Source organism: Sarcophilus harrisii, chromosome 1 (assembly GCF_902635505.1).
Source record: "Sarcophilus harrisii chromosome 1, mSarHar1.11, whole genome shotgun sequence".
In the NCBI taxonomy this organism is placed as follows: domain Eukaryota; kingdom Metazoa; phylum Chordata; class Mammalia; order Dasyuromorphia; family Dasyuridae; genus Sarcophilus; species Sarcophilus harrisii.
Genome location: NC_045426.1, coordinates 15,162,758 through 15,187,743, shown reverse-complemented (window position 1 = coordinate 15,187,743; position 24,986 = coordinate 15,162,758). Strand labels below are relative to the sequence as shown.

The 24,986-nt window shown below is 41.4% G+C and overlaps 1 protein-coding gene across 5 annotated transcripts in view; it reads left to right on the top strand.

Moving 5' to 3' along the window:
• Positions 1–24,631, top strand: part of PDE1C (phosphodiesterase 1C) — a 366,823-nt gene extending 342,192 nt beyond the window's left edge. For 4 of the 5 annotated variants that reach the window (XM_031952784.1, XM_031952753.1, XM_031952715.1 and 1 more), the window contains 2 exons: positions 6,874–6,942; positions 21,873–24,631. In XM_031952784.1, coding sequence (XP_031808644.1) covers positions 6,874–6,942; positions 21,873–22,042 — 239 coding nt within the window. In that variant the 3' untranslated portion in view covers positions 22,043–24,631. Of the gene's footprint in view, positions 1–6,873; positions 6,943–9,648; positions 10,605–21,872 lie in introns of those variants that run through there. The other variant, XM_031952722.1, reaches the window with a different exon arrangement.
• The last annotated feature ends 355 nt before the right edge of the window (positions 24,632–24,986 follow it).

The window sequence follows — 24,986 nt, the reverse complement described above, 5'->3', positions numbered from 1 at the left end:
TCCCTTTAGATCTCTCCTCCCCAAACTAGGCCCGGAGCATTGCCTTGGGGCTGAAGTCAACGGTAGGTTTAGGGATGAGATGGAACCTATTTACCTTGCCGCCATTGGTTCTTGAAGCTATAATTAGCCATGCTGTCATAACATAGTTTCCAGTTTTCTGATTCAAGTCATTTTTTTTATGATTCCTCTCAAAATTTCTCAGCAGCCTTTAAGGTGGATGCCATCATGTCCATATTGGGATGAATTGCGGCCCCATAAGTGATGATTCTCACCGTGGGTGCTCCCTCCCAGGCCGTAAAGTTAGTCATCCTTGTTCTTTCCTCAATAAACCCACAGATGGGTTTCAATAGAACTAATAAAGCTACTCCTCAAAATGTTGGAAACTCATTCATATTTAAGAGGGAACCCAGGGATTCCCCCTCTCCCCCCATGTCCTCTGGCATCATGTATCTGGAGAATGGAATCATATTCTAGGCCCTGTCCGAGGTGCTGGAGCTTGGAGTTAGGGGCAGCTTAGAGGCTGCTGCTGTCCATAAGGCCCAGGGCCTGGAGTCCAGGATGGGTGGAGTTTGGACACTTAGCCGGGTGACCCAGGGCGTCAGATAATAAACGCCCCTACTTCTCAGGGTGGTGAAGCTCAAGCGAGGTCTGTGGAGCCCTTAGCACAGGGCCTGTGATCCAAAGGTGATACAGATAATTCCTTACCTTAGACAGGCTACATGGATGCTTATCATCACCACTGTCGTCCTCATCCAGCTTTTAGCATCCCATTGCAGAGCTCTCGGACAGGCCGTCATTCTCGGTGACTTTATCCGAGTCACTAAAAGTATCTTAAATGGAATGGCAGGGAGTCGCATTCCCATGACTCAGTCCGGCTGTCTGCCCCTGGGACATGAGTTTCAGGGCATGGTCAGATTGCTTTGGAATTAGTCAAACCAAGGACTTGAATATAGAGACCTTAGTAACTATCAAATTTAACCTTCATGTAAATAGGAGGAAACAGAAGCCAGTGGGGGTAAGGGATTAACTACCTAGAGACATCTAGTCAGTCTCTCTGTCTCTCTCTCTTTCTGTCTCTATCTCTCTCTCTCTCCCCCTCTTCCCCCCTCCATGTAGCTTTCCATCATCATCTGTGATTCTCAGTCTCCTCCAGTGAAGTTTTGTCTCTGTTTCTGTCAGCTTCCACATCTTCAGTTCGGCAAACCCTTCATAAGTGCTTGCCAGTCAGGTCATAAGCACGAGTTAAGCACCTGTTATGTGACGGCACCTGCTATGTCCCGCGTAACATGCTGGGCAGTGGGAACATGCTAGCCACCCCCCAACTGCCTCTGACATGAAGGAGCTTGCATTTTGGAGGTGCAGGGATTAATAGATAGCTGCAGATGAGTAGCAGCCCCAGATTCCCTTGGTTTCTCTGCAAGTTTTCCTTCCGTAAATGCAGCTGCAAATTATCCCAGCTGCCTGTCCAGTGACCTCTCTCATCCATGTCTGCACATCAGTTTGCCATAGTGTTCTGCCTCGTGCTGAGGGTCTCTGACATTGTGAGGATACCTTGGGGGGGGGAATCTGTTGGCTGCTAATTTGGGAAAGGAGATGGCACTTTTAGTGGAGAGATCAGAGCAGGGATACTCGCCTGAGCCAGGAAGTGAGGTCAGGATTCTGAAGGATGGGGATAGAGGGCATTCCAGGTGCCTTAGATGGTGGCCTAAAGGGAAAGGAATGATGGATGGAGCGCTCTCTTCAGGGGACAGCTCGAGTCCATGTTGTCTAGAAGGTAGGGTATTAGCAGGGGATGTAATGTGTCATGACTAGAAAGGTAGGTCAGAGCCAGACTCTGGGAGCCTTCAAATGTCAGGCCAAGGAGAGTGTATTTGCTCCTGAAGGCAACAGGGGACAATCGGAGGCTTTTGAACAAGGGAATCTGTTGAAACTTATGTCTTTAGCTAGCTGCATAAGGGATAGATTGAAGCAGAGAGTATGGGAAGGGAGTTCACCAATTAGAAGCTATTGAACTAGCCCAGGAAAAGGGTGATGAAGGACTGAACTAGGTCATAAAAGTGGAGAGAAGGGACACAGAAATAGAAAAAGCAAGATTTGGCAAGTGCTTGGATTGAAGGCGGTTGGGAGACAGATCAGGGTGAGTGGGTTAGTTGATGTGTTGCCCTCAATAGAGATGAATTTGAGGAGCTGTGGGTCAGTGGGTGGGAGATAACAAGTTCTCCTTTGAGTGTGTTTTTAAGATGACAGGGGTATATCTGGGAAGATTATGAAGGTGAGTTAGAGTTCGAGAGGTTTGAACTGTGTATATATAGATGGAGAAATCTTAGAATCCTAGATCTAGACCTGGAAGGGGAATCAGAGGCCACATAATCCCACTCCTTAAATTTACAAGTGGGAAAAGGTACATAAAACTGCCCAAGAGAACAGAAGTACTTAATGCCATAGATCAAAGTTGAGCCCCATTCCTTCCATGCTAAAGGGAGCGTGCTTTTTGACTTATTGTGATGTCTGCCTTAGCTGTATAGAAAGGCTAGTTAACTGGATGAGTTCATGAGACTGCCAAGGGAAAAAAGAGAAGAAAATTCAAAACAAGAGGAGACTGCTATTAGGAGACATCACGAGTATCAGGAGGAGAACCATGAGAATTCCACTTCCAGAAGCAAAGGGAGGACAGAGTGTCCGAGAGAAGAGAGCGGATGGTGATGACGTCCGAAGCTAGATAGCGGTCAGACAGGGCAGGAACGAGGAAAGGCTGGTGGTGTAGCCGTGAGGAGATAAGTTTCATTCTGCTAATGGGGTCAGAAGACAAACAGCAGAGAAGGAAAACTGAGTAGCAAGGAAATAGAGAAAGAGCAGAGTAATTTAGGCTGATAGACTGAGAGGATGTGGGACCGACTGAAGTCATTTTCAGGATGAGGAAGGCTGGACGTGGCCGTAAGCAGTGGGGGGAGAGAGTCACTTATGGATTTCCTGAAGAGTTTTAATAGCTTCCTGAGAGTCAGGCCAGTGAAAAGCTTTAACATTAGGAACTGAGAGACTTTTATCAGTGGAAATGAAATACAGAGCAGATATTACCTGCCATCAGCTTTCCCCCTGCACCTTAAGGAAAATGAGACCTTGCTCCCTGCCTTGCAGCTGAAAGCTCTATAGTTGTCTCCCTCATTAGAATGTGGACTCCTTGAAGGCAAGGACGGTCTCACTCACTTAATACAGTGTTTTATACATGGCAGACCCCCAACAAATGCCTTTTTATTCCATCATTTTGTCTATACATCCCCAGAAGGTAGCACAGCACCTTGTGTGTAATGGATCTTTACTAAAGGCTTCCAGACTTGATTTGATGGATTTTCCTGCCTTTTTCCTGCCCCTTTGTTCTTCAGCCTGCGATCAGCTGCATCCATGCCCTCTGGCTTTCGTCTCAAAGGCCTGAATTCCTTGGCCCCAGGGACCCTCCCCTTTCCAGCTGATCTCACTTTGGGGAAAGGGTAATTTGACCCTGCATTATGGACGAGGGGGTAACTCGAGGATGGGTCGGGAAATGTGAAACTATTTGAGTTTCTGCTTTCACATCACGTCAGAAGGTGAAGAATGGAAGGATGCAACGGAAGACCCATCACTCATGACAGGCCATTAGCGGTGGTGTCTGATTGAAAGGCGTTGTTGCCCAGCAAGGTTTTTCTTCCCCAGTGCGACTCTTGATGGCTATTTATGACCATTGGCTGAAAAATTGCCAATATTTTTTTAAAAAGACACATTAGGGACATACAGTCTGTGGTCAGGCCCCTATTTGGATCTTTGCTCTCTTGGCAGGATGGTTTTAGAGGATTCCATAACTCATTTGACAAAGAAAAGCATTTTTTCTCCTTTCTCCATGTACTTTCCCCCACAAATAGAGCATCCATTTAAACTATTCATCAAACATAACTTGAATATTAAAAGCCTTTTTAAAGGTCCCTCTTCCTACCATCTCTGCTCTTCTCCTCCCCCATTATCTTTTTGGCTTGTAGTCAGTGAGGGGCCCAGCAGGTGATTTCCCTCTCCTCCTTTCGTGATTCCATCATTAGTCATCATTTCCATATAAAGTGATCAATCGCACCCACCTCCCTATACCTACTGCCAGGTTTGTGCCTTTGCCTTTCCTTAGTTTTAGCTGCTGTGCTTCCTGACAAGGACATTTTCATCCAGGTGCAATGCATCTTTACAAAGGACATTCTCACTGCCACATAATGTACAAGGATCACAAGGGATATCAGTCTTGATAGTCAAGTGGTTGGTCAAATGATTCAATGCATAGAATAAGGGGGGTGATTGTTTACCTTTGTTCTAAGAGGACCAAAATGGCATCGTTATGTTATGGTCAAAGGATGGTATTGTCAGATGGGCTGATCGGGCCGCCGTACAGGTCGGGCACAAGTCGGGCATGGGAACATTTGGGTAAAGACCTGTCTGCATTTGTGCATCTCACATTTCTTTTGAGCTACTGCAATCCTGCTCTTTATGGAGCACTGTGCCTTCTTCGACATGGGCACCCCAGGCTGGGGGTGCTGTGCCAGCGTCCCCCATGTCTTACGACCGATTCCAAAGTTTTTCAGAGAAACTTTGAGTGTGTCCTATATCACTCCTGCTGGCTCCATGTGAGGGCTTACCCCACAAATCAGGCAAATGTATGTTTATCATTGAAACAACACAGGCAACCCCTGAGAGCTGCATTCTCTGCAAAAGTCTGAATGCTTACCGGCTCATCAAGAGAAAGGACCTCAGTGGTACCAGTTCACACCTGTCAGATGGGCTAAGATGACAGGAAAAGATAATGATGAATGTTGGAGGGGATGTGGGAAAACTGGGACACTTGTACATTTTGTGAATGGATCCAGCCATTCTGGAGAATGATTTGGAACTGTGCTCAAAAAGTTATCAAACTGTGCATCCCCTTTGATCCAGCAGTGTTACTACTGGGCCTGTACCCCAAAGAGATTTAAAGGAGGGAAAGGGACCTGTATGTGCAAGAATGTTTGTGAGCCCTCTTTATAGTGGCCAGAAACTGGAAACTGAGTGGATGCCCATCAAATGGAGAATGGCTGAATAAATTATGGTATATGAATGTTATGGAATATTCAGTAAGAAATGACCAACAGGATGATTTCAGAGAGGCTTGGAGAGACTCACAGGAACTGATGCTGAGTGAAATGAGCAGGAACAAGAGATCATTGTACACGGCAACAGGACTATACAATGATCAATTCTAATGGATGTGACTTTTTCACAATGAGGTGATTCAGGCCAGTTTCATTAGACTTGGGATGGAGAGAGCCCTCTGCACCCAGAAAGGACTGTGCTTCCCAAATGTGGATCACAACACAGTTTTTTCACCTTTTGTTGTTTGCATTTTGTTTTCTTTCTCATTTTTCCCTTTTTGATCTAATTTTTCTTGTGCAGCATGATCCATGTGCACATATGTATAGAAGAACTGAGTATGTTTAACCTGTAGTGGATTACTTGCTATATAGGGGAGGGGGTTGGGGGAAGTGAGGGAGAAAAAGTTGGAACACAAGGTTTTGCAGAAGTGAATGTTGAAAATTGTCTTTGTATATATTTTGAAAATAAAAAGCTCCAAAAAAGAGAAAGGACCTCAGTGTTCAGTACCTCCCTTGCTGAGTAATTTTGAGAATCTTCCCAAGACCATTCAAAGAAAAGTGGTTCTGTTTCCTCACATGGCACTGGTAGAGTATCCAGGTCTCAAGCAAAATTGCTCCGTAGACCTTCGGGTGGGTAGGATCTTCTTCTCTCCTACAGTTTGCTTGGAATCCCCTACACTGATCCAGCTCTGGCAGCACATGTGTTGCCTTCATCATCTGTGTTCTTCTCACACCTTAAATGTGAAGGGAACCAAACCAAGCTCTAGGCAGAGGTAGCCATTTGTTCATTGAACTTTTGGATCCTCTGGGCTTTTCTAAGTAAAAGTTGGTCCAGTGGGATGTATGCAGCATAAGAATGGGGAAGATCTACTTGTAACTGGTAACTCCTCGCCTCTTGGCTCCACTCCCCGCACCATGGAAATTTATAATTTTTAGTATATGATTGTTAAATGTTTTTCTTCCTCTGCTTATAATCCTAGTGCCAGTCAGAAAAATCCTGTTGGCTGTTTTTTTAAGCTTACTGAATTAAGGCCGTGTTGTCTAATGGAAAGAGCCCTGACTTAGGAGTCACAGTCCCTGGGTTCCTCACTAACTACCTGTGTAATCTGGATTGAATTACCTCACCTTTAGTGCTTCAGTTTCCTTCCCTATAAAATGAGCCTGCACCTGATGCACCTGATGCACCTGGTGCCATCGGAGATTCCTTCCAGCAATGGGATTTTAACCTTAAGATCCATTGGGATACGCTCATATTCTCAGGAGACATTTTCCTGAAAGTCATATTTCTGCCCTCATGATATTCACATGATTTTAATAGTGATTAAATAAAACCTTGTGGTGAGTAATAATTCACAATTGTACAATGCTTTACCATTTACTAAGTGCTTTAGATGTGTAATACAAAGAGTGAGAATCTCAGAGTCAGGAAAACTTGGGTTGAAATTCTATGTCATCACACTTAGTATCCACGTAACCATGAATAAGTCCCTTCACCATTAAAACTCCATTTCCTCACCTGCAACATGGGGTTAATAATGGTAACTAAACCCCAGGGCTTTTGTAAGGCTCAAATGAGATAATTCTGGTGAAGTGATTTGAACATATAAGTTTAAACTCTGAGTTAATTATTATTATTGATGTTATTGTTGTTATTAATACTATTATCATCTCATTGATCAAACGAGGAGGTCTAAATTCCCCTTTGTTTTTACTCTTTCCACTCTTTTCCTCAAAACAGGTGCAAAGCGACGTCCTCACGGTTCTCCAGCCCCAAGCACAGGCTCATCGAGTCGCCTTACATTGCCAGGTCAGTCCCTAGCGTCTGGAATACTTCACATGACCGTGCTGATACCCCGGTTCCCCGGCTGGGTGGAACCCTGTGTGAACGGCAGCTCCGGGCTGTCACTCAGCACTAACCTTTGTCCCTTATGACATCAGCCGACATTTATTAAGTGTCTTCCATGGACTAATCAAGTGCTGAGCACTGTGCTAACCTTTCACTCTCACGATGTTTAGGGTGACCAGAAAGAATAAAATGATGAAGTTCCTTGATGAACTGGGCAACTTGGTAATATCCCTAAGGAGTCTGGCTTTTAAACTATAAATTTAAGTAATATTCTTGAAAGCTTTGGAAAATTACTCCCATATAGTTATTAGAATAGAGTGCTCTTGATTTATTCTCTTAATTCTCTATCTGCAATCGACCGAACAACCCCATAAATTCAAAGGCTCCCCATTTCTCCTCTGCTCCTCCTCTGCCTTCCTTTCCTCCCCCCTCCTTTGTGGTTCCCTCCCCTTTTGTTGCTCACTGTGTGAAAATCACTAAAGAAAGCTTGCCATTCAAAGATCTCCTCCTTCGGTGGTCACCTTGCCTCCCCAGCCTTCTCTCCCCTCTCTCCCCATTTGAGACTCCGGCCAGCCCAGATGACTCGCTGCTCTCCAAATTTTCGAGAGACCTCATACCTTTGTTCTTCCTGTAGCCTGTGCCAAAAATGTCCTCCCTCATCTTCTTCCCCTGCTCAGTTCTCCCTCGTCCTTGAGGGCCCAGCTCCAATGTCAGGAACTCGGCAGCTTGAAATGACCATCCCCGACACACGGGCGACTCTCTGATGTTTGTATCATGTGATTTCCTCTCTCTTTGTTATTTGTAGCATCGTATTCTGTCCTGTTTTAAGACAGCAAAGTGTATGTTTTCAGTCATTTAATTTCCCTGATAATTCTCTTAGTGTCTCACTAATATTTGGTGAATGATTTAAAATCACACACAGGTACAAGGAGGACTGAGGTCTCTAGTGTGAGTTAACATGGATCTTACTGCAAGGAAATGAGCCCAGGAAAAGCTGTCTGTCGGGACGGGGCTCATGGCTTCCTTAGTGTTTAGAGCTTTCAGAAAGGAGAGATTTGAAAGCCAGGCTTCTTTCTGTTGCTGCTAGTGGGAATGAGCTGCTTTGGCAACAAGTGAGCCTCCAAAGGCTTGGGTTCTGCCCAGGAAAGCTCGCCGCCGTTACTCGGCGCTCTTTCTCAGCAGCTGATGTGAGAATTAGAGAAATAATTGATTTAGGAGAAAGGGGACAGACTCTGGAGTCAGGGAGCCTGGACTTAAGTCCTGCCTTTGTCCTCTTGGGCAAGTTAACTCACTTCCCTGTGCCTCAGTTTCCTCATCTGTAGAAACAGAGGTTGTATTAGAGGCCCTTTGAGGCTCCCAGATTGAGGCCTGTGGTCTTATGACGCAAGAGCTCATCTGCCTTTTGGTGAGGAGGGGGAAAAGCAGGCAAAAAAGGAGTCTTATTTCAGCCCTTACTATGGACAAAGTAAGGCAGCTTGTGACCCAGCAGGGAGAGTCCTGGCTCGGGAGGCAGGAGGCCTTGAATTCCAATCTGGCCTCTGATACCCACCAGTTGTGTGATCCTGGACAGGCCATTTCACTCAGTCTGCCTCAGTTTCCTCATCTGGAAAATGAACTGGAAAAGGAAAGGGACAGCCACTCCAGTATCTCTGCCAGTACAGATGCTCTGAGGGCTCTTGGACTTGCAGTGACACTGGGCTGCTGGTGGCAGGGAGTTTCCCAGACCACGTCTATAATGGCCCAAGGGGAGATGGCTTTCGGGGGGGTCTGACTCACGTGGCACCTGTCCCCCCCTTGGGGCGTCTTTCTGCTTGCTCTAGGCCAGTTTGCCCGCCATCACACCTCAGTTAAGGAGCAGTTGGTGTGGCAGGCCCTCTCTCCATAGGAGGGCTCCCCTGTTGCTGTCTGGAAGCGGGGCTCTCCTGTTCTCGGCACGGCAGGTTCTGGGACGTCTCTGTAAGAGTCGTGAGAGCAGGGACTCAGTGAACCCGGCCCAGGATCTCTCTGAGGCCTCCCTTGGGGACAATGATGGTGTCACGGGCTGGTTTCCCTAATAAGGGCATGAAACCAAAATAAGCAGGATGGTGAGAAGCACCAGCTTGTCTTCAGTGAGCTCCCAGTAATTGTCACTGGTAATAAAACCATTGAGTTACAATGCGCCAGCCTGGAGGGGTCATGGTTCCTGCCAGGATCCCGCCAGGATGAGCAGTCTCCATTCCCGTTACCGCAAGGACACATAATGTGAGCTGAGCCCTGGTCCTTCACGTCTGTCAGTGGCAAAGTCGCTTCAGGTGTGGCAGCAGCCTTTCCTCCGGGAGCCTCTCGAGCGGCCCAGGAGCGGGGGTGTTCTCCTGGGCTGGAGCAAGCCACTGCACCCTCCCGACCACTAAGGGCTCCAGCCCGGGCAGCTCCCCGGGGAGCCGCGGCCGCATCCCTGGCGGAAGGATCCTTAGACTGGCAGGTACGGTACCTCCTCTTTGCGGGACGCCTTTCCTGTAGCAGCTGTTTGCTCTGTAGTGACTGCGGCTGTCCAGACGTATTGTAGTTGGGCTGTAGAGCTCCCACGCTGCCTTTGATTTGCTAGAGTGCCTTCCTTAGATCGAACAGGCTTTTTTCTCCCCCGTGTCTGTTGCTCTGTCGGTGACATTGTCTTTCTCCTGTTTTCAGGTGATTATGGATAGACCGCCCTGCCTGAAGAATGCCCAACAGAGAAGTGACCTATTCTGCTCTTGGAAAACACGTTAGGAAGTGGGAGTTTATGAAAAAGCAAAACCCGGAGTGCCATGTGATTCCCGGAGGAGTTCACTTCAAAGTGCGACGCCGCGTCCTTGCTGGGTTGTTCAGGTTAACCATGAAGAGACTGCCCAGTCATCCTCTACATAACGTGCGGGGAATTCCAGAGACTTCTGAGAAAAGCTAAAACTAGGGTGGGACCACCAGAATTGTGTACCAGAGCACCAGGATTTATAGGACACAAACATTCTACACTTTCACTTGTCCAGAACCAACCAAGCAGTTCTTTAAAATAGGACACTCTCACGTCAGTCACATTATCAGTATCTTTCACCTGTGAACTACTATAGCAATTAATCCATTCCCACATTAAAATTACTTCGCCTTAAGCATCCTTGTATTACTTTTTGCACCACCAATCACACAGAAGATCTGAGGCCGTGGGTCTGGTTAACTGCAGCTCTGTTCCTTAGAATCACAAACAAAACCTAGGTGGCTATCTCTCTGTCCTTACCTTAAGTGAGGAGATCCCCTGAATGAACAGATATCTGCAGAAATCCTTCTCCCTTCAGTTTTTCTTTCATACCCAATTCTTTCAGCTGAATGGATCAGTTATCCTTCCCCTCACTCCCATCCCTTCAACAAGATGGGAAATGGTGATTAGTAAAAATTTAGACTTGCACTCTGTAACTGGAGACATAAAAGTTCCAAATTCAAGTCCTGTCTCAGACATTTAATATCTGTGTGATCATGGGCAATTCATTTAACCTCCGAACTTCAGTTTCCTCATCCACATATAACAAAACATAGTGCAAAGATTTGTTGTGTGGTTCAAATGAGATACAAATATGTCAATTACTTTGCAAATATAAAATGCTATATAAATGTCACTAGGATCTGCCTCATCCTTTGCTAATATTTTCTTTTTTTTATTTATTTTCTACTTTTTATTCAATACCAGAGTTTTTGTTTTTTTCTTTTTACAATAGTTGCTTTGTAATATAATTTAAAATCTGGCAAGTTTAAATTGCTTCTTTTTATTTTTCATTATCTCTCTCACTGTATTTGACTTTTTATTCTCCATTTTATGAATTTTTTTTTATTTTATAGGTCTTTTGACATACTCTATTTACTATATTTGATATGGAATTAAATTTATAATTGAATATTGTCATTCTATGTCATGTCTATATTGGGTTGACCTAATCATGTGCCATTATTATAATCTATGATTTAGTTCTCCTATTTCTTCCAGATATTATCAATATTTACCTGCATATGAATCTTGTGTTTATGTTGATAGATTAATTTACAGATGGTTAATATATTTTGTTGTTGCTGTGAATGGTATTTCTCTTCCTATATTTTTTCTTGGTGATATATAGAAATCCCTGTGATTTTTTTGAGTTTGTCTAAGATACCTGAAAATTTTATCGGAATATTTTGAATTATATGACTTTTTTCAACAAATCTCATCATTTTCTGTTAAATGAGATATCTTAGACTTCACATATTTTAGGATAACAAATAGTGCTGATTCCTTTAATTTCTTTCCTCATTTTTTTTGCTATAGCTCAAAGTTCCAGATCTATGTGAAATAATATTGAAAGTGAGCAAGTCAGAAGTGCTTTGTGCCATTATCGTAGTGGGAAAGTTCTAAAGTTCCTTTATTACCTATAATGCCAAATTTTGATTCAGATAAGTGTTACTTATAATGCTGAGACAAAAAACTTTCCTACTGATTCTGCATTTTATTAATGACTTTTTCTACATAAATTTATATTATATTGTTTTATTATTTTATTGAAGATGTGATAATAAATCACAATACAAATTTTTTTCTTAATATGGAATTCTATCCCCATTCCTCATGTAAGTTCAATATTAATAATAGTGAATGTAGCTTATTACTATTATTATTCATTCATTAAGTCCAAAATACACATGGTAAATATGCAATCTATGCATAAACACATACATATGTGCATATATACATGTGATTATATGTTTGAAAGCAAATATTCAAAGAATTAGAAAATAATATTAATTTTCAAATGTTATTTTCTAATTCTTTGAATATTCCTTACCTTTCTGAATATTATTATTAAACCACTGCTAGTGACACACTTGAAAAATTATAGAACACAGAAAAGATAGCATAGGACTAGAGGAGGAGAAATGTTCCCTTGATTTTCAAAAAAATGGAAAATTAATGGAGTCTTCAAACTAAGGGACAGTGAGTTTGATTTTACTTCCTGGCAATACTCTACAAAGTATTATTAAAGGGATAGTTTGTGAACATCTAAAAGGGCAAACAGTGAAGATATAGGCAAGTACGGATTGTGCCAAACAGACTTTATTGCCATTTTTGACAAGATAAGTAGAGTGATAATTGACCAGAAAATGATTTCACAACAAAGCTTATATATCTCTTGAATTTCAGCATATCATGTTCTAAATTCTGTTATTTCCATTTTTTTGTGGGGAAAACTTGGGAATTCCAAATACTATTTCTAAATATGTGATGTTTCTTTCCCCTTTCAATTGCTTTTCTTATGATAATCTGTTTGTCTTTGTAGTCTTGAAGTTTACCAATTATATGCCCTAGGCACTAAAGTTAAGAATCAGTCCCATTGACATCTGGTGAATTCTGCCTATCTGAAATCTTTTGAAATCTACATTTTTGATTTTTCTTAGAAAATGTCTTTATGAGTTCTTGAAATATAATGGTGGGATTCTTTTCTTTTTTAAGGATAAACTATTTTATTTTTTTCCAATTACATGTAAACACATTTTTATCATTTTTTTAAAATTTTGAATTCCAAATTCTCTTTCCTTTCTCTCTCCTTCCCAAAAAGGCAAGTAACTTTATATTGACTATATATATGAAGTCATACAAAACACATTTCCATATTAAGCATACTGTGAAAGGAAATAGAGAAAACTTCATAAAACAAAAATTTTAAAAACAAGAAAATAAAGGTTTTTTTAAAGTATGCTTTGATCTACATTCATACTCTACAAGTTCTTTCTCTGGAGGTGGAAAGCATTTTTTTTCCATGAGTCCTTTGGAATTATCTTGGATCATTGCATTGCTGAGAATATGTAGGTAGTCATTCACAGTTGATCATCATGGAATAATGCTGTTATTGTGTGCAGTGTTAGTTCTGCTTTTTACTTTATATCAATTCAGATAGGCCAGTCCAGGTTTTTCTGAAATCCTCCTACTCATCATTTCTTATAGCACAATGGTATTTCATCACAATCGTATGATACAATCTATTCAGCAATTTCCTGATGGAAGAAGAGCCCCTCAATTTTCAGTTCTTTGTCAACACAAAAAGCTGCTAGAAATATTGGTATACATATAGATCCTTTTCTTTTTTTCTTTGATTTTTTGGGAGATATAGTGGTAGGATTGCTGGGTCAAAGAGTATGTACAGTTATATAGTTCTTTGCACATAGTTCCAAATTATTCTCTAGAATGTTTGGATTGGTTTGCAACTCTATCAACAATTCATTAGTGTTCCCATTTTTTCCCATATCTTCTCCAACATGTTTTTTATGTCTTTCTTATTAACCAATTTTATAGATATGAAGTGGTATCTCAGAGTTGTTTTAATTTACATTTCTCTAGTCGATAGTGATTTGGAGTATCTTTTTGGTATGATTATAAATAATTTTGATTTCTTTAGAAAAATGCTTGTTTATATCCTTTGACCCTTTTCCAATTTCAATCTATATTCTTATAGATTTGACACAGTTCTCTATGTATTTGAGAAATGAGAGCTTTATGAGAGATTCCTGCTATAAAAATCCCCCCTTCAATTTTCTCTTTTCATCCTAATCATGGCTGCACTGGATTTATTTGTGCAAATCCTTTTTAACTTAAGTAGTAAAAATCATGCTTTTTACTTCTCATAATGCTCTTCTACCTTTTTTTATCATCATTCTTCCCTTATCCTTATATCTGACAGGTAAGACATTCCCTGCTTCTCTAATTGTCTTATGATATCTCCTACTATGTCTAAATTGTACACATTTTGGCCTTTTTTTTGGTAGATAATGGGAGGTTTGTGTCAATACTTAGTTTCTGCCACACTGCTTTCCAGTATTCCTAATATTTTTTGTCAGTGAGTTCTTTCCCCAAATTCTAAGATTTTTGCAATTATGAAATTCTTTTCTTAACAGTTCTTTTTCTATTTCTCTTTTACATAAACTTGATGTTTTTTTTTTACCTTTGGTTTATTGTTTTTGTTGTCTGGATCACTTAAAATGCTTTTGAAAATTTATTCATTGTATTTTAATTATTTTGCTTCTTCTGGTTCTTCACCCATTATGTTTTCTAGTAAAATAATTTAACTTTTCATTTAACAGTTGTTCTGTTTACTTGGATATTTCTAATCTATTGAATTTCATCTTCATCTGACTTTCCTTGGTCATAGTTCTTTTTTTGTGATTTTTTTTTGTTAATTTCATTCCTTCTTTTAATTTAGGGTTATGTTGTCTGAGAAAATTCTGATTTTGTTTCTGATTTTGCTGATCATGTTATTTCTCTATGATTCCCCTCCCCCCAAAATCTTTTTTTCCATTTTTCTTAATCCATACTATTCATTTTTTTATTGCAGGTGAACTTTTCTTTGGTTTGTTCATTTCTTTTAGTCATTTAAAAATCCTCCTGTGAAAGTTTCTGGTATTTGTGTTTGGCGACATCCCTTTATATCTATCCTTTGCTGATGTGATTTTTGAGACAGATATTGAGGAGTTGAGCTCTCTTGTGATTCACCATCTCCTGGAAATCTCCTTTCCCTTATTTTTCTTTATTAATCTTGCTAAAAAAAAATACTTGGCAGTGGCCAACTTCTCTCTTTTTATTATGAGTATTTTCAAAAGCTTTAAATGCTTAAGTCTTTGTAGTTTTCCGAAGCTAAAAGTTATTTCACAAAGGCAGCTAGATGGTACAGTGGATGGAACACTGGCCCTGAAGTCAGTTGGATTTGAGTTCAAACCCAACCCAACACTTCACACTTGCTAGCTGTGTGACCTTGGGCTAGTCAGTTAACCCCAAGGGCCTCCCCAAAACCAAACAAACAAAAAAATTTTTACAGACAGTTTTGGTCTCTTGGAAAGATTCAGCAAAAAGAAAAGTAGCTCTGGAAAGAAGGGGGAAAACAAAGAAACAGAAAACAACAGCAATGAGAACTTAAGAGATTTCTAAGACTATTTCTCTGCTAACCAGCCTCCCAACAAAAAGAAAAGCAAAAACATAAACAATAGAAAACAAAGCCAGCAAGGTATAAAAACATGCTTCCAGTCCACAACCTTCGCTTCACAACCTGCATTTCCCATGATAACAGTCAGGCAATGATATCATGTAATAGTCTGCCTAATGTAGTCAGTAAAAATCCAGCCTTAGAGTAGGAAGACCTGGTCCTACTCCTAAACACGGTTTATGTCACCATGGACATCACTAGTCATCTTAGCAAGTCTCAAAGATGCTAAATTTCTAGATTGGAGGAAGAATGTTCTGTCCTGGGAGTTCCACATTCCAGTGACATCTCAGAGCCACCTCTGTACTCAACACAGTGAAATGACGTGATCCAACTAACCGATTTAAAATTATTGGCTCCACTACTTGCCTTAGTTCATTCATTTAGACAATCTGGTTATTTAACAGAATGTGTATCTGTGGGGATCATTTCATATTTAGAACTTAATGGTAAGTTTTTGTGAATTTAAAACATATCTCATCTTACAGATGGAGGGACTCAAGGAATATTTCTTGAATGAATTAATAAATTGATCATTTCACCTTTTAATCTAATATTTTGGAAGTGATAATTATTAAGCAAGTTGTATATTCCTGGCACATAATAAGTGACTGAGAAATACTTATTTCCCCGTCCTTCCCTTTCTAAGGTTTAATTTGTATACCATTTCCCTTTGCAGTTCCTCTAAATCACTCAAACAGCAAGCATTTATTTCATTTTTCAAATTATATATAAAGACATTATTTAGTTTTCATTTTTTCCAAGATTTCGAGTTCCAAATTTTCTCTCTTCTTTTTTCTCCACTCTTCCTAAAATGGCAAACAATTTTATATAGGTTATATCTATGCAATCATGTAAAACATATTTCCGTATTAGTCACAAGTTGCGAAAGAAGAAACAGAATAAAAGAAAAAAACATGAAAATAAGGTAAGTAAAAATAGAATGCTTTGATCTGAATTTAGAGTCCATCAGCCTTTTGTCTGGATGTAGTTAGCATTTTTCATTTTGAGTTCCTTGGAATTGCCTTGGATCACTGCATTGCTGAGAAGAGTAAAGTCATTCACAGTGGATCATTACACAATATTGCTGTTACTATGTACATTTCTGCTCATTTCACTTTGCATCAGTTCATACAAGTTTATCCAGGGCTTTCTGATATTTGCCTAACCATCATGTTTTATAGCAAAGTGGTATTTCATTACACTCATACTCCACAACTTGTTCAACCATTCCTCAATTGATTTACCCTTGACTCCCAATATTTTGCCACCACAAAAAAAAAGTTTCAGTCAGCATTTTTTAAGTTCTTATGATTTATCAGGTACTATATTTAGATATACACTAGATGCAAAAATAATGAAAAATATTTTTCACTATATTAAGCACTTTGCAATTTTTACCAGATTTGATCCCCACAACAGTTCTGGGAGGTAGATACTATAATTCTTTCTATCTTATGGATGAGAAAATTGAGACAGAGTTTAAGTGATTTGCCCAGGGTAACACAGTTTGTCAGTGTCTGAGGACAGATGGGCTTTGAACAGCTAGATGGTACCTTAGTGGATAGAGCAGTGGTCTGGGAATCAGGAAGACTCATTTTCCTGAGTTCAGATCTGGCTTTAGCCTAGCTGTGTGACCTTGGGCAAGTCACTTAACCCTGTTTGCCTCAGTTTCCCTTTCATAAAATGAACTGAAGAAGGAAATGGCAAACCATTCCGGAATCTGCCAAGAAAACCCTAAGGAGGTCACAAAAAGTTGGACATGACTGAAAACACATCCACTTTCTGACTTTATCCACCATGCTATCTAGCTGACTGAAGCCCATTCTCAAGAACCTTGTTTTAATGGAAAATCCAATGAAGATCTTGAGCTCACGTCTTGCTTTCTTTCCTCTAGAAAGTTAACATTAGTTAATGTAACTTTAATTAGTTAACAGTTTCAGGTCTCTCAGACTCCTAAAACACATTGCAAAAAGTGCATTGATTTTTAGTGTATCCATCCACGGACATTTAGCATCCCAAGCTCAGCAGAAAGAGTTAAGTGTAAGTATAAGGAATTAAGGCTCTCAGGTCTACTTTAGAGGGAGAATAGATCAGAATAACAGCCTCGAGACATTTATGGAAGTGGAAAAGATCATCGGGAAAAGGAAAATAAGAGAACTAGAAATGATTGAAGGAAGCCTTCAGAGGAGCTGAGGAATGCACAAGGACTTGGGAACAAAAAGTACTTTAGAATAAAAAGTTACAGTTTTTCCTGGCAAAGCATCTCAGTACAGAATCAATTTAATGAAATTGTTAAAAAAACACACACAGAAGAGATGTTTGATTTTATGTGATCTTTTTTAACTGTCCTTTCTTCCCTGAAGCACAAAAGAGAAAGTAATATAGATAATGAGTTTCTTAACCTCAGCAGAGAAATATATACTTGTGTCAAAATCTCCACTGTTCTGTGGTTTTCCGTCACGTCTGACTGTTGACTCCATTTGACTTTTTCTTGGCAAAGATAATGGAGGGTTTGCCATTTCCTTCTCCGGCTCATATTTACAGGTGAGGAAACTGAGGCAAAAGGGCTTAAATGGCTTGACCAGAATCACACAGCTAATTCTAACTCTACCCAGCATTCTATCCATCCAGCATTCTATCCATTTGTCCACCTAGCACTGACAAAGCAAATTGGTTTATGGGAAAGGATTTTGCACTGAAAAAAAAGTATAACTAGATGAATGAAACAGTATTTATAATGCAATGCTAAACTGTAGGGAATACAAATAAAAAGAGCCCCTAGTCTGAAGGAGCTTACATTCTAATGGGGAAATTTGTACCCAAAGGGAAGTGAACAACCATAGAGGGCACTTTGGAAAGAGAAGGTTACCTGTATGGCAGAGCAAAGGAACATAGGCAGATACTTCCCATCCAGGAACAATGTTCATTTGATTATGGTTCCAGATCTGGATTGGGGAACAGGAGGGGTCATGGAGAAAAGAAAGGAGGAAGATTTTTAAGATTGCCACCAGAGTCCATACATGCACACAGAACTGTTTCTTTTTGGTGTTTCTTCCCCAAAAAGAGAATTTTAGGGAGTACTAGCTTTAATTCAGGCCTGGAAAAATATCACTTGATTACTTGGGCTCAGTTTCTCCAGAACTAAGGGGAATGATTCTCACCCAGCACCCATGCTGCACCACTACTGGAAAAATTCTGTAAAGGAATCTCTGTGAAAAACATTAATCTTCTCTCAAGGTTTGAATTAAACAGACACAATTAAACCTTGGTTCTTGAGTCTATTACTGCACATTTCCCTTCTCATGTAAGATTGAAGTATGCTTCAGTTTAAATAAACAGTTACTGTGTGCTAGGTACTGTGTTAGCTTCTGGGAATATGAAGATAAAAAATGAAAAATAAAAGCTCCTGCCCTTGGGAAGCCCGAATTCTCCAGACTTTATTTCCATTGCTCCTCATTTGTTGCCAGTGAGCCTGATGGTGAGCTGGCCATGGTATCCATCCATTAGTAGCAGGTTCCCATCTGTCGGCAGGTTCTGCTCCGTCGGTACCCACTCCACTGGAAAGGGCCATCTTTGATCTTGTCTGTGGGAATGCTGGTAAACGATAAATGCTGCTTCCTGCTGAGAAGGCGGAATGGACTATTTGGGATGGGTTCCTGCTGAGTAGCGAAAATGGAATGCTTGCAGAGGGTGGCGATGGGGCTGAAGGAGCAGTAAGTCATCTGCTGCTGACATTTTCCAAATTCAGATTTTGCAATAAAGCCCCAAATTGCTTGACTATTTTCTGGCAAAACAGAAAAAAAAATGTTTTCCCATTTGTTCCAGAATTGAATCCGGCCTCGGTCCCCTTGTTTATCCTAACATTTCATAACAAAATTAAGCCATCGCAGAAGAAGATTGTTTTTCTTTTCTCTAGATCCTTTATCATCTTCCATAAGTATATCATTTACTCAAAGTCATGACTTAGCCTGTCTCAGGCTATACCAAAGAGCAGGGCTGATGTGAGGATATCAGAGCTGGAGGGGACCTCATTCAGTCTGACAGGAAGCTTAGAAAGGGGGCAATGGTTTAAATGCAGAACTAGAAAGAATATTGGAGGTCACCCACTCCAATCTCATTTTACAGATGAGGAAACTGAGGCACAAGGAGTTTATCTTAGGATCTTAGATTTAGGAAGAGAAGGGCATTGAGAGGGCATCATATTAATTTTAACAATGAACGAATGAAAGCCCTGAAAGACTATGGATTGCCCAAGGTCACCCAGGGGGTGAGGCAATATTTGAACCTGCAAAGCTTGTGCTCTTTCCACTGTGCCACATTTTTCTCATCCTGACTGAAGGTACAAGAGTGCTGGACCAGGCCTGGAATGGATGAATGGATGAGCCTTTGTTAAGTGCTTACTGGGCACTAACATTGGGGATACAAAACTGATGGTCCCTTCTCTCGAGGAGCTCCCATTCTAATGGGGAAGAAAACACCTGGAGGATGAAAAGATGAGGTGAAAAGATCCCAGGGTCCTTAGGGTTCAGTGGCCAAACAGACCCCGGAATCAGACAATCCGTACGTGTATGTGAACATGTCCAAGCTGCTCTCCCGTGTTATTGTCCTTGATAAAGTCATAATTTCTGGGCACTGGGCAGAGCCAGGGTCTCTGGTGACCATAACTGTCATTTCCGGGTCTCCAGGAGCAGTCTCTGTGGGAGCACCCCCAGGAGCACCCCCAAGAGAGGGCCGAGGGCCCTGGCACAGGGGCCAGGCTCCTCCCTGAGCTCCTGGGTCCCGGTCTTGGGCTGCCTCCCTCCGGAGTAAGAAAGGTGATCCAGGTGCTACTGGGGATGTTTCTGCCTAGTTCACGTCCTCTCTTGTCTGTCTCCCATGCACCTTGTGCCTCAGTCAGCCTCGGATGACAGTTGATGGGGCTGGTTGGCTCCCCCTCTGCAGGATGTACTTCCCTGGATGAACGCCATGACAGCTGGGCTGGAAGCGGTTCTGGGGAACAGAATACGAGCTTTGGAATGAGGGAAACCTGGGCTCAAACCCTGCTGAGGACACTTAGCTACAACCATGAAAAACTCACCTAATCTCTGTGAACTTCAGGGTTTTTGTCTGTAAAATGGATCGAATACCTGTCTCACAGGGCCACTTATGAGGAACAAATGAATGGATATCGATAAGGAACTACAAGCTGTTATTATTTGTCATGGCACAGGGACATTTCTTCCTTTGACTGTACCGTTACATTGTGGAATCATGGAGTTTCAGCTACAGGGATATCTAGTCCATTCCACCCATGAAAAGGACTTCTTTTAACTCACCAAACGACTGGCCTCCCCTTTCTTATAAAGGGAAGGGCCCACTCACCCCAGAAGCAGCTCTTTCTGTGTAGGGACATCTGCTAGTGCAACCTGCCTGCTTTGTTGGCTCACTTTTAGCTTGGTACGAATGAAAACTCCCAGATCTTTCTCAAATGAATCGCCCATCAAGTTTTTAACATAAAATATTTTAAGTTTCTCTCTGTTACTTTTAATTTTCTCGGAAATGGCCAAGTCTCCAGATCCGGGAAGTTCACTCTGATTTTTTTAATTTTCAGTCCAGTATTTTGGGCGCACATTGGGTGGGAGAGGGTTGGATTCCTGTTATCACGCCATCTTTGGTCCCTCTGCTGTGGTTTGGGTGAAAAGGGAAACTACGATTTCCCGGCACTTTCAATCTTGCATGTCCCAAAGTCCAGTCTTTAGTGAATCCCTCCTGATTGTGGGTAATATTGCAGAAATGCTCTGTATTTATTATTGAGGGAGAGGCTTGGGAGTTTGGTTTTAGTCCTTGAGGCAATGACGAAATCCTCTCCCAATCATTCTCAATCCTCCTCCTCCTTCTTCTTGTTGTGTAATTACCCTCTGTAGGAATTAGATGAATTAAAAAAGTTCTCAACGTGTTCTTCCTTAGACTAAGCTCTTTGAGGAAAGCTCTTCAGCACTAAGCAGTTACAGTTGTGTCCATTTTCAAAGATGACTAAAATGACATCATTATGTTAGAAGCAAGTTATGCTGTGCCCCATCGTGCTGCTCGGATCAATGTGAGCTCAGAATGCTGACACAAATAATCCCTGTGGACTTCTCCAAGTGACTTTTCTAATTTTGTGTATTTTGTGCTTCCTTTGGGCTAATTCAAGTTTATTATACAGCACTTTCCGCTGAGGGCCCGCCACACTGGGCGGTCCTGCGCCAGTGTCTCCCATGTCATATAATCGGTGCTTAAGAGATACCTTGAGAGTGTCCTTGTATGGCCTTTTCTGACCGTCTTGTAAGCTCTTGCCCTGTGTGAGTTCTCCATAAAATAATTTTTTGGTAAGCATACATTTGACATTTGAACAATGTGGCCAGCCCGATGGAGCTATGCTCTTTCCATGAGAGTTGGGGTGCTGGGCACTCCTTTGAGACGGGTTCAAGGGCTGGTACCTTCTGCTACCAGGGGATCTTCAGAATCTTCCTCAGGCAATTCAGACGGAAGTGATTCCGTTTCCTGGCCTGGTGCTGGTCCAGATTTCACAGCATGAGGGAGGTGCTGAATAAACTTTATTTACTGATTGATCTTCATGTATTTTTGAAGACATAGACATAGACTAGCTCCGTTTCCTTCCCCATTCATTAGGAGCTGGTACAAGGGAGAGGAAGACATCAGGGACTTTTAGGGTGTTTTCTGGAGATAGTGGAAACTACCTTGGTTCTGGAATAAGAGCTCATGGTCTCTGACAACTCTTGTGAGCATCTTCCTGGGTTTCAGTTTCCTTCTCTTAAAAATGAGAGGGTTGGAAGAAAGCTCCTCTGAAGTGTACCATTTTGGGGGTGACTAATGGCAATCTACCTTTCTCTCTATTCCTTCCAGTCATCAAGGCTCCTCTGCGCCATTTCAAAAGACCAGCGTACGCATCCGGTTCCTACGCGCCGTCTGTCCCAAAGAAGACCGATGAGCACCCAGCAAAATACAAGATGCTCGACCAGAGGATCAAGTTAAAAAAGATCCAGAGCATCTCACAAAACTGGAACAGGAAATAAGTCAAAGGAGAGTGGAGGGGCTGGTTGGCCTCCTGCCAACACCTGGTGGTGATGGGTGCTCCCTGGGCATCTCCTGGAGCATGGTGGCCATGGTGAAACCAAGGTGAAGTCTCCATGCTCCCCTCTCCTGGAATGGTTGGGTTGCAAACTCGCCAACCAGGGCAGCCTGTGTCCCCAAGGCCGTCTGCTGATGTACAGTTTGTTACTGAGCCTTCCCCAGGGTAGCTGGTACCGAAACATCGCTCACAAAACCCAAAATCTTCCCAAAAGATGCTTTTCCTCCTTTTGTCTCTACACAAAAGGGACTTCCCTAAAAGAATAATAACTTAGTAGTCGCCGTATTGTAGGATATAAAGCTTGCTTCTAAGGCTAAGAGAAAAACTCTCCCTTTAAAGGGAAATGGAAAGAATACAGAAATATTACCAAATAACAATAAAAACAAGTAGCCGTGTGATTGATTGACTAGCGAGATGACCTCATGGTCATGAAGAGCTGAGTTCAAGTCTTCCCTCTGATGTTCTCTGGCTGTTTGACCTCCCAATGCCTTAGACAACTCTCTAAAACTCTGAGTTGTGGAGAAGCTGCCTGCCTCTCTTGAAAGAAGGCATTGACTCCTCAGGGTGTTCCCTCCCCCAGTGTGCTAACCCTGACCCTAAAATGTGCGCTCCTCTCGATTTCCTAAAAAACAAAACCCTGACCCAAGATTAGAGAACGGCTGGTTGTCAGGCATATGATGCTGGGGGTTCCTTTCAGGTATATGTCAGGCCAGGGGTGACAGCTGGGCTCCCCATCTGGGGATTTTATGACGTGCTCATGTTTATAACCCTGACTTTCTCCCCCTCTCCAAATGAAATCTTGCAGAATCCAGATCAGACAAAGGGAAATCGCTTTGCAGAATCCAGATCAGACAAAGGGAAATCGCTTTGGTTCCCGATCCCACTGCCCAGATCTAAGAGAGCTTGGATGTATTTTAGAGATTTGAGAGCTTGCCTTAGAGCGCGCTTCGGCCCATATCTGTTTGATCATCTATTTATTTCAGACAGAATGGTAATGTTGAACTACAGCCTGAGTGCTTGGTTTGAACTCAGGAGCAGCCCATTATCTGCCAGCTGCAGCAGCACTAAAACAACCAAGAGGGCCTGGCAATCAGAGATTTTAAGGGCCAGCCTCTCCAAGGCTTTCTGAGGAACAAAGTGAGGAGACCCTATTCTTAATATGCCTGGTTGCTGGGATTTGATTAGAGGAAGTCCTAGATTGGATAAAATCTAAAGCTAAAAAAAGGATCATTTATTTAAATTATTTTCTTAACCAAAAGACGCATTGTTGTTAGTGTAACATTTGTCTTTTCATCAGAAGGATCTGAGTTCAAATCTATCCCCCTTCTTCATCAGTCTCTAAGCTGTAAGAAAAGAATACAAACAAGTCTTTAATGTCTCTGAGACTCAAGCAACTGTTGTAAAACTCAAAATAATCAAGAATTTAGGATTGTGAAGGGAGTTGCCACAGGCATGGATTCAGGTCTTTGACATATCAGTGGAATTCTTAGCCAGAGTTTTCACATTTGTTGAGCTAAGTTTCCCAAAATTCTCTCAGTAGACTCTCACACATCAAAGAGTCCATTTTAATAAGATCTCTCAATAGGGGAGGGTCCCACACTAGTCACTTGTTAAAATCTAGGATCCTCTGACTCCTCACTCTGCATTAATAGCATTTGCTGTCTTCTCCACTATTGCTGCGTTCATGATTCCTAAGACTTAAATGCCAGCAGTGGTAGGAGAAAGACAGTTACCAGAAGTTGGGATACTCTTCCTAATAATAGAGTGTCTTGGGACATTTAGAAAGAAAAAAAGAACCATTTTATCACAAATAATATATCAGTGAATGAATTGGGCCTCCACCAGTGTGCAGAGATTTCATCCCCTTCTTCCCTTTATTTATTTATGATCAGCTCTAATTATATAAGTAGAACCAGCTAACAGAGTTAAGCTCGTATCACACTTTTATGCTATCTATCTATTTATCATAGGCTCTATGTTGTTATTCGCTAAAATTCAATCATTATATAAATTTATTATTTTTATTAGGGAAAGGATCAGTTTCCTTCTACTGATTCTGCTTTCTGCGCAGTGAGACGAACTGTCTGGAAGACTTTTGTCAAGTCCCTGAAATCGTTCCCTCCATGTTCCTCCTCATTTATTGGCAATCTCATGATTATTTGCCATAAGGTCAATCAGTTATAAAATGATCCCTTACTCCCCAAAGGTAACTCCTCTCTGCAAATTCATGGAATCATACATTGACCCTGTACACACACTTAAAATGTTTCATTTATCCAATCAAATTCTATAGTTTTAGATCATTCTGTTTTCTCCTATTGGACGTCATGATCCAGGAAAATGAATTATATTCTGAAAATGTTTTATTTTTCATAGATTTCATTTAAAAAAGCTTAGACTCTGAGGGCATCATCATCCAGCAGCAGTGCATGTGCTGAGATGCTCTATAGCTTGTAAGATACCATATCATGATTTGCATGCTATATTGTATAGAAATGCCAAATTATATTCTTATTCTAAATAAAAATATTTTAAAGGATTTCTTTATGTCTCTTAGCTTTTTCTTCTCCAAAATTTTGTGATTCTCTTGGAAAGAGTTGGACTAACCCGACAACATAAGTTCAAATCCCGTTTTAAGAACAGAGAGGAGAGTATAAAATTTGTCCCCCTCCCCAATCAGTCCCAGGGAACAATAGATTAATAAGGTATGATTATATTATTTCAAAGAACAAATCCTTCAATGATGAGCAGAGTCTTTTTCCATGGAGCCAGAGAACATCTGACCAGCTTCATGGTAGGTGCCTTATTCCAGCAGATGAAGGGACTCCCCCGGTGAAAAGTAGATGTATAAACAGCAGAAATAAAGGTAAGCAGTTGATGGCCAAATT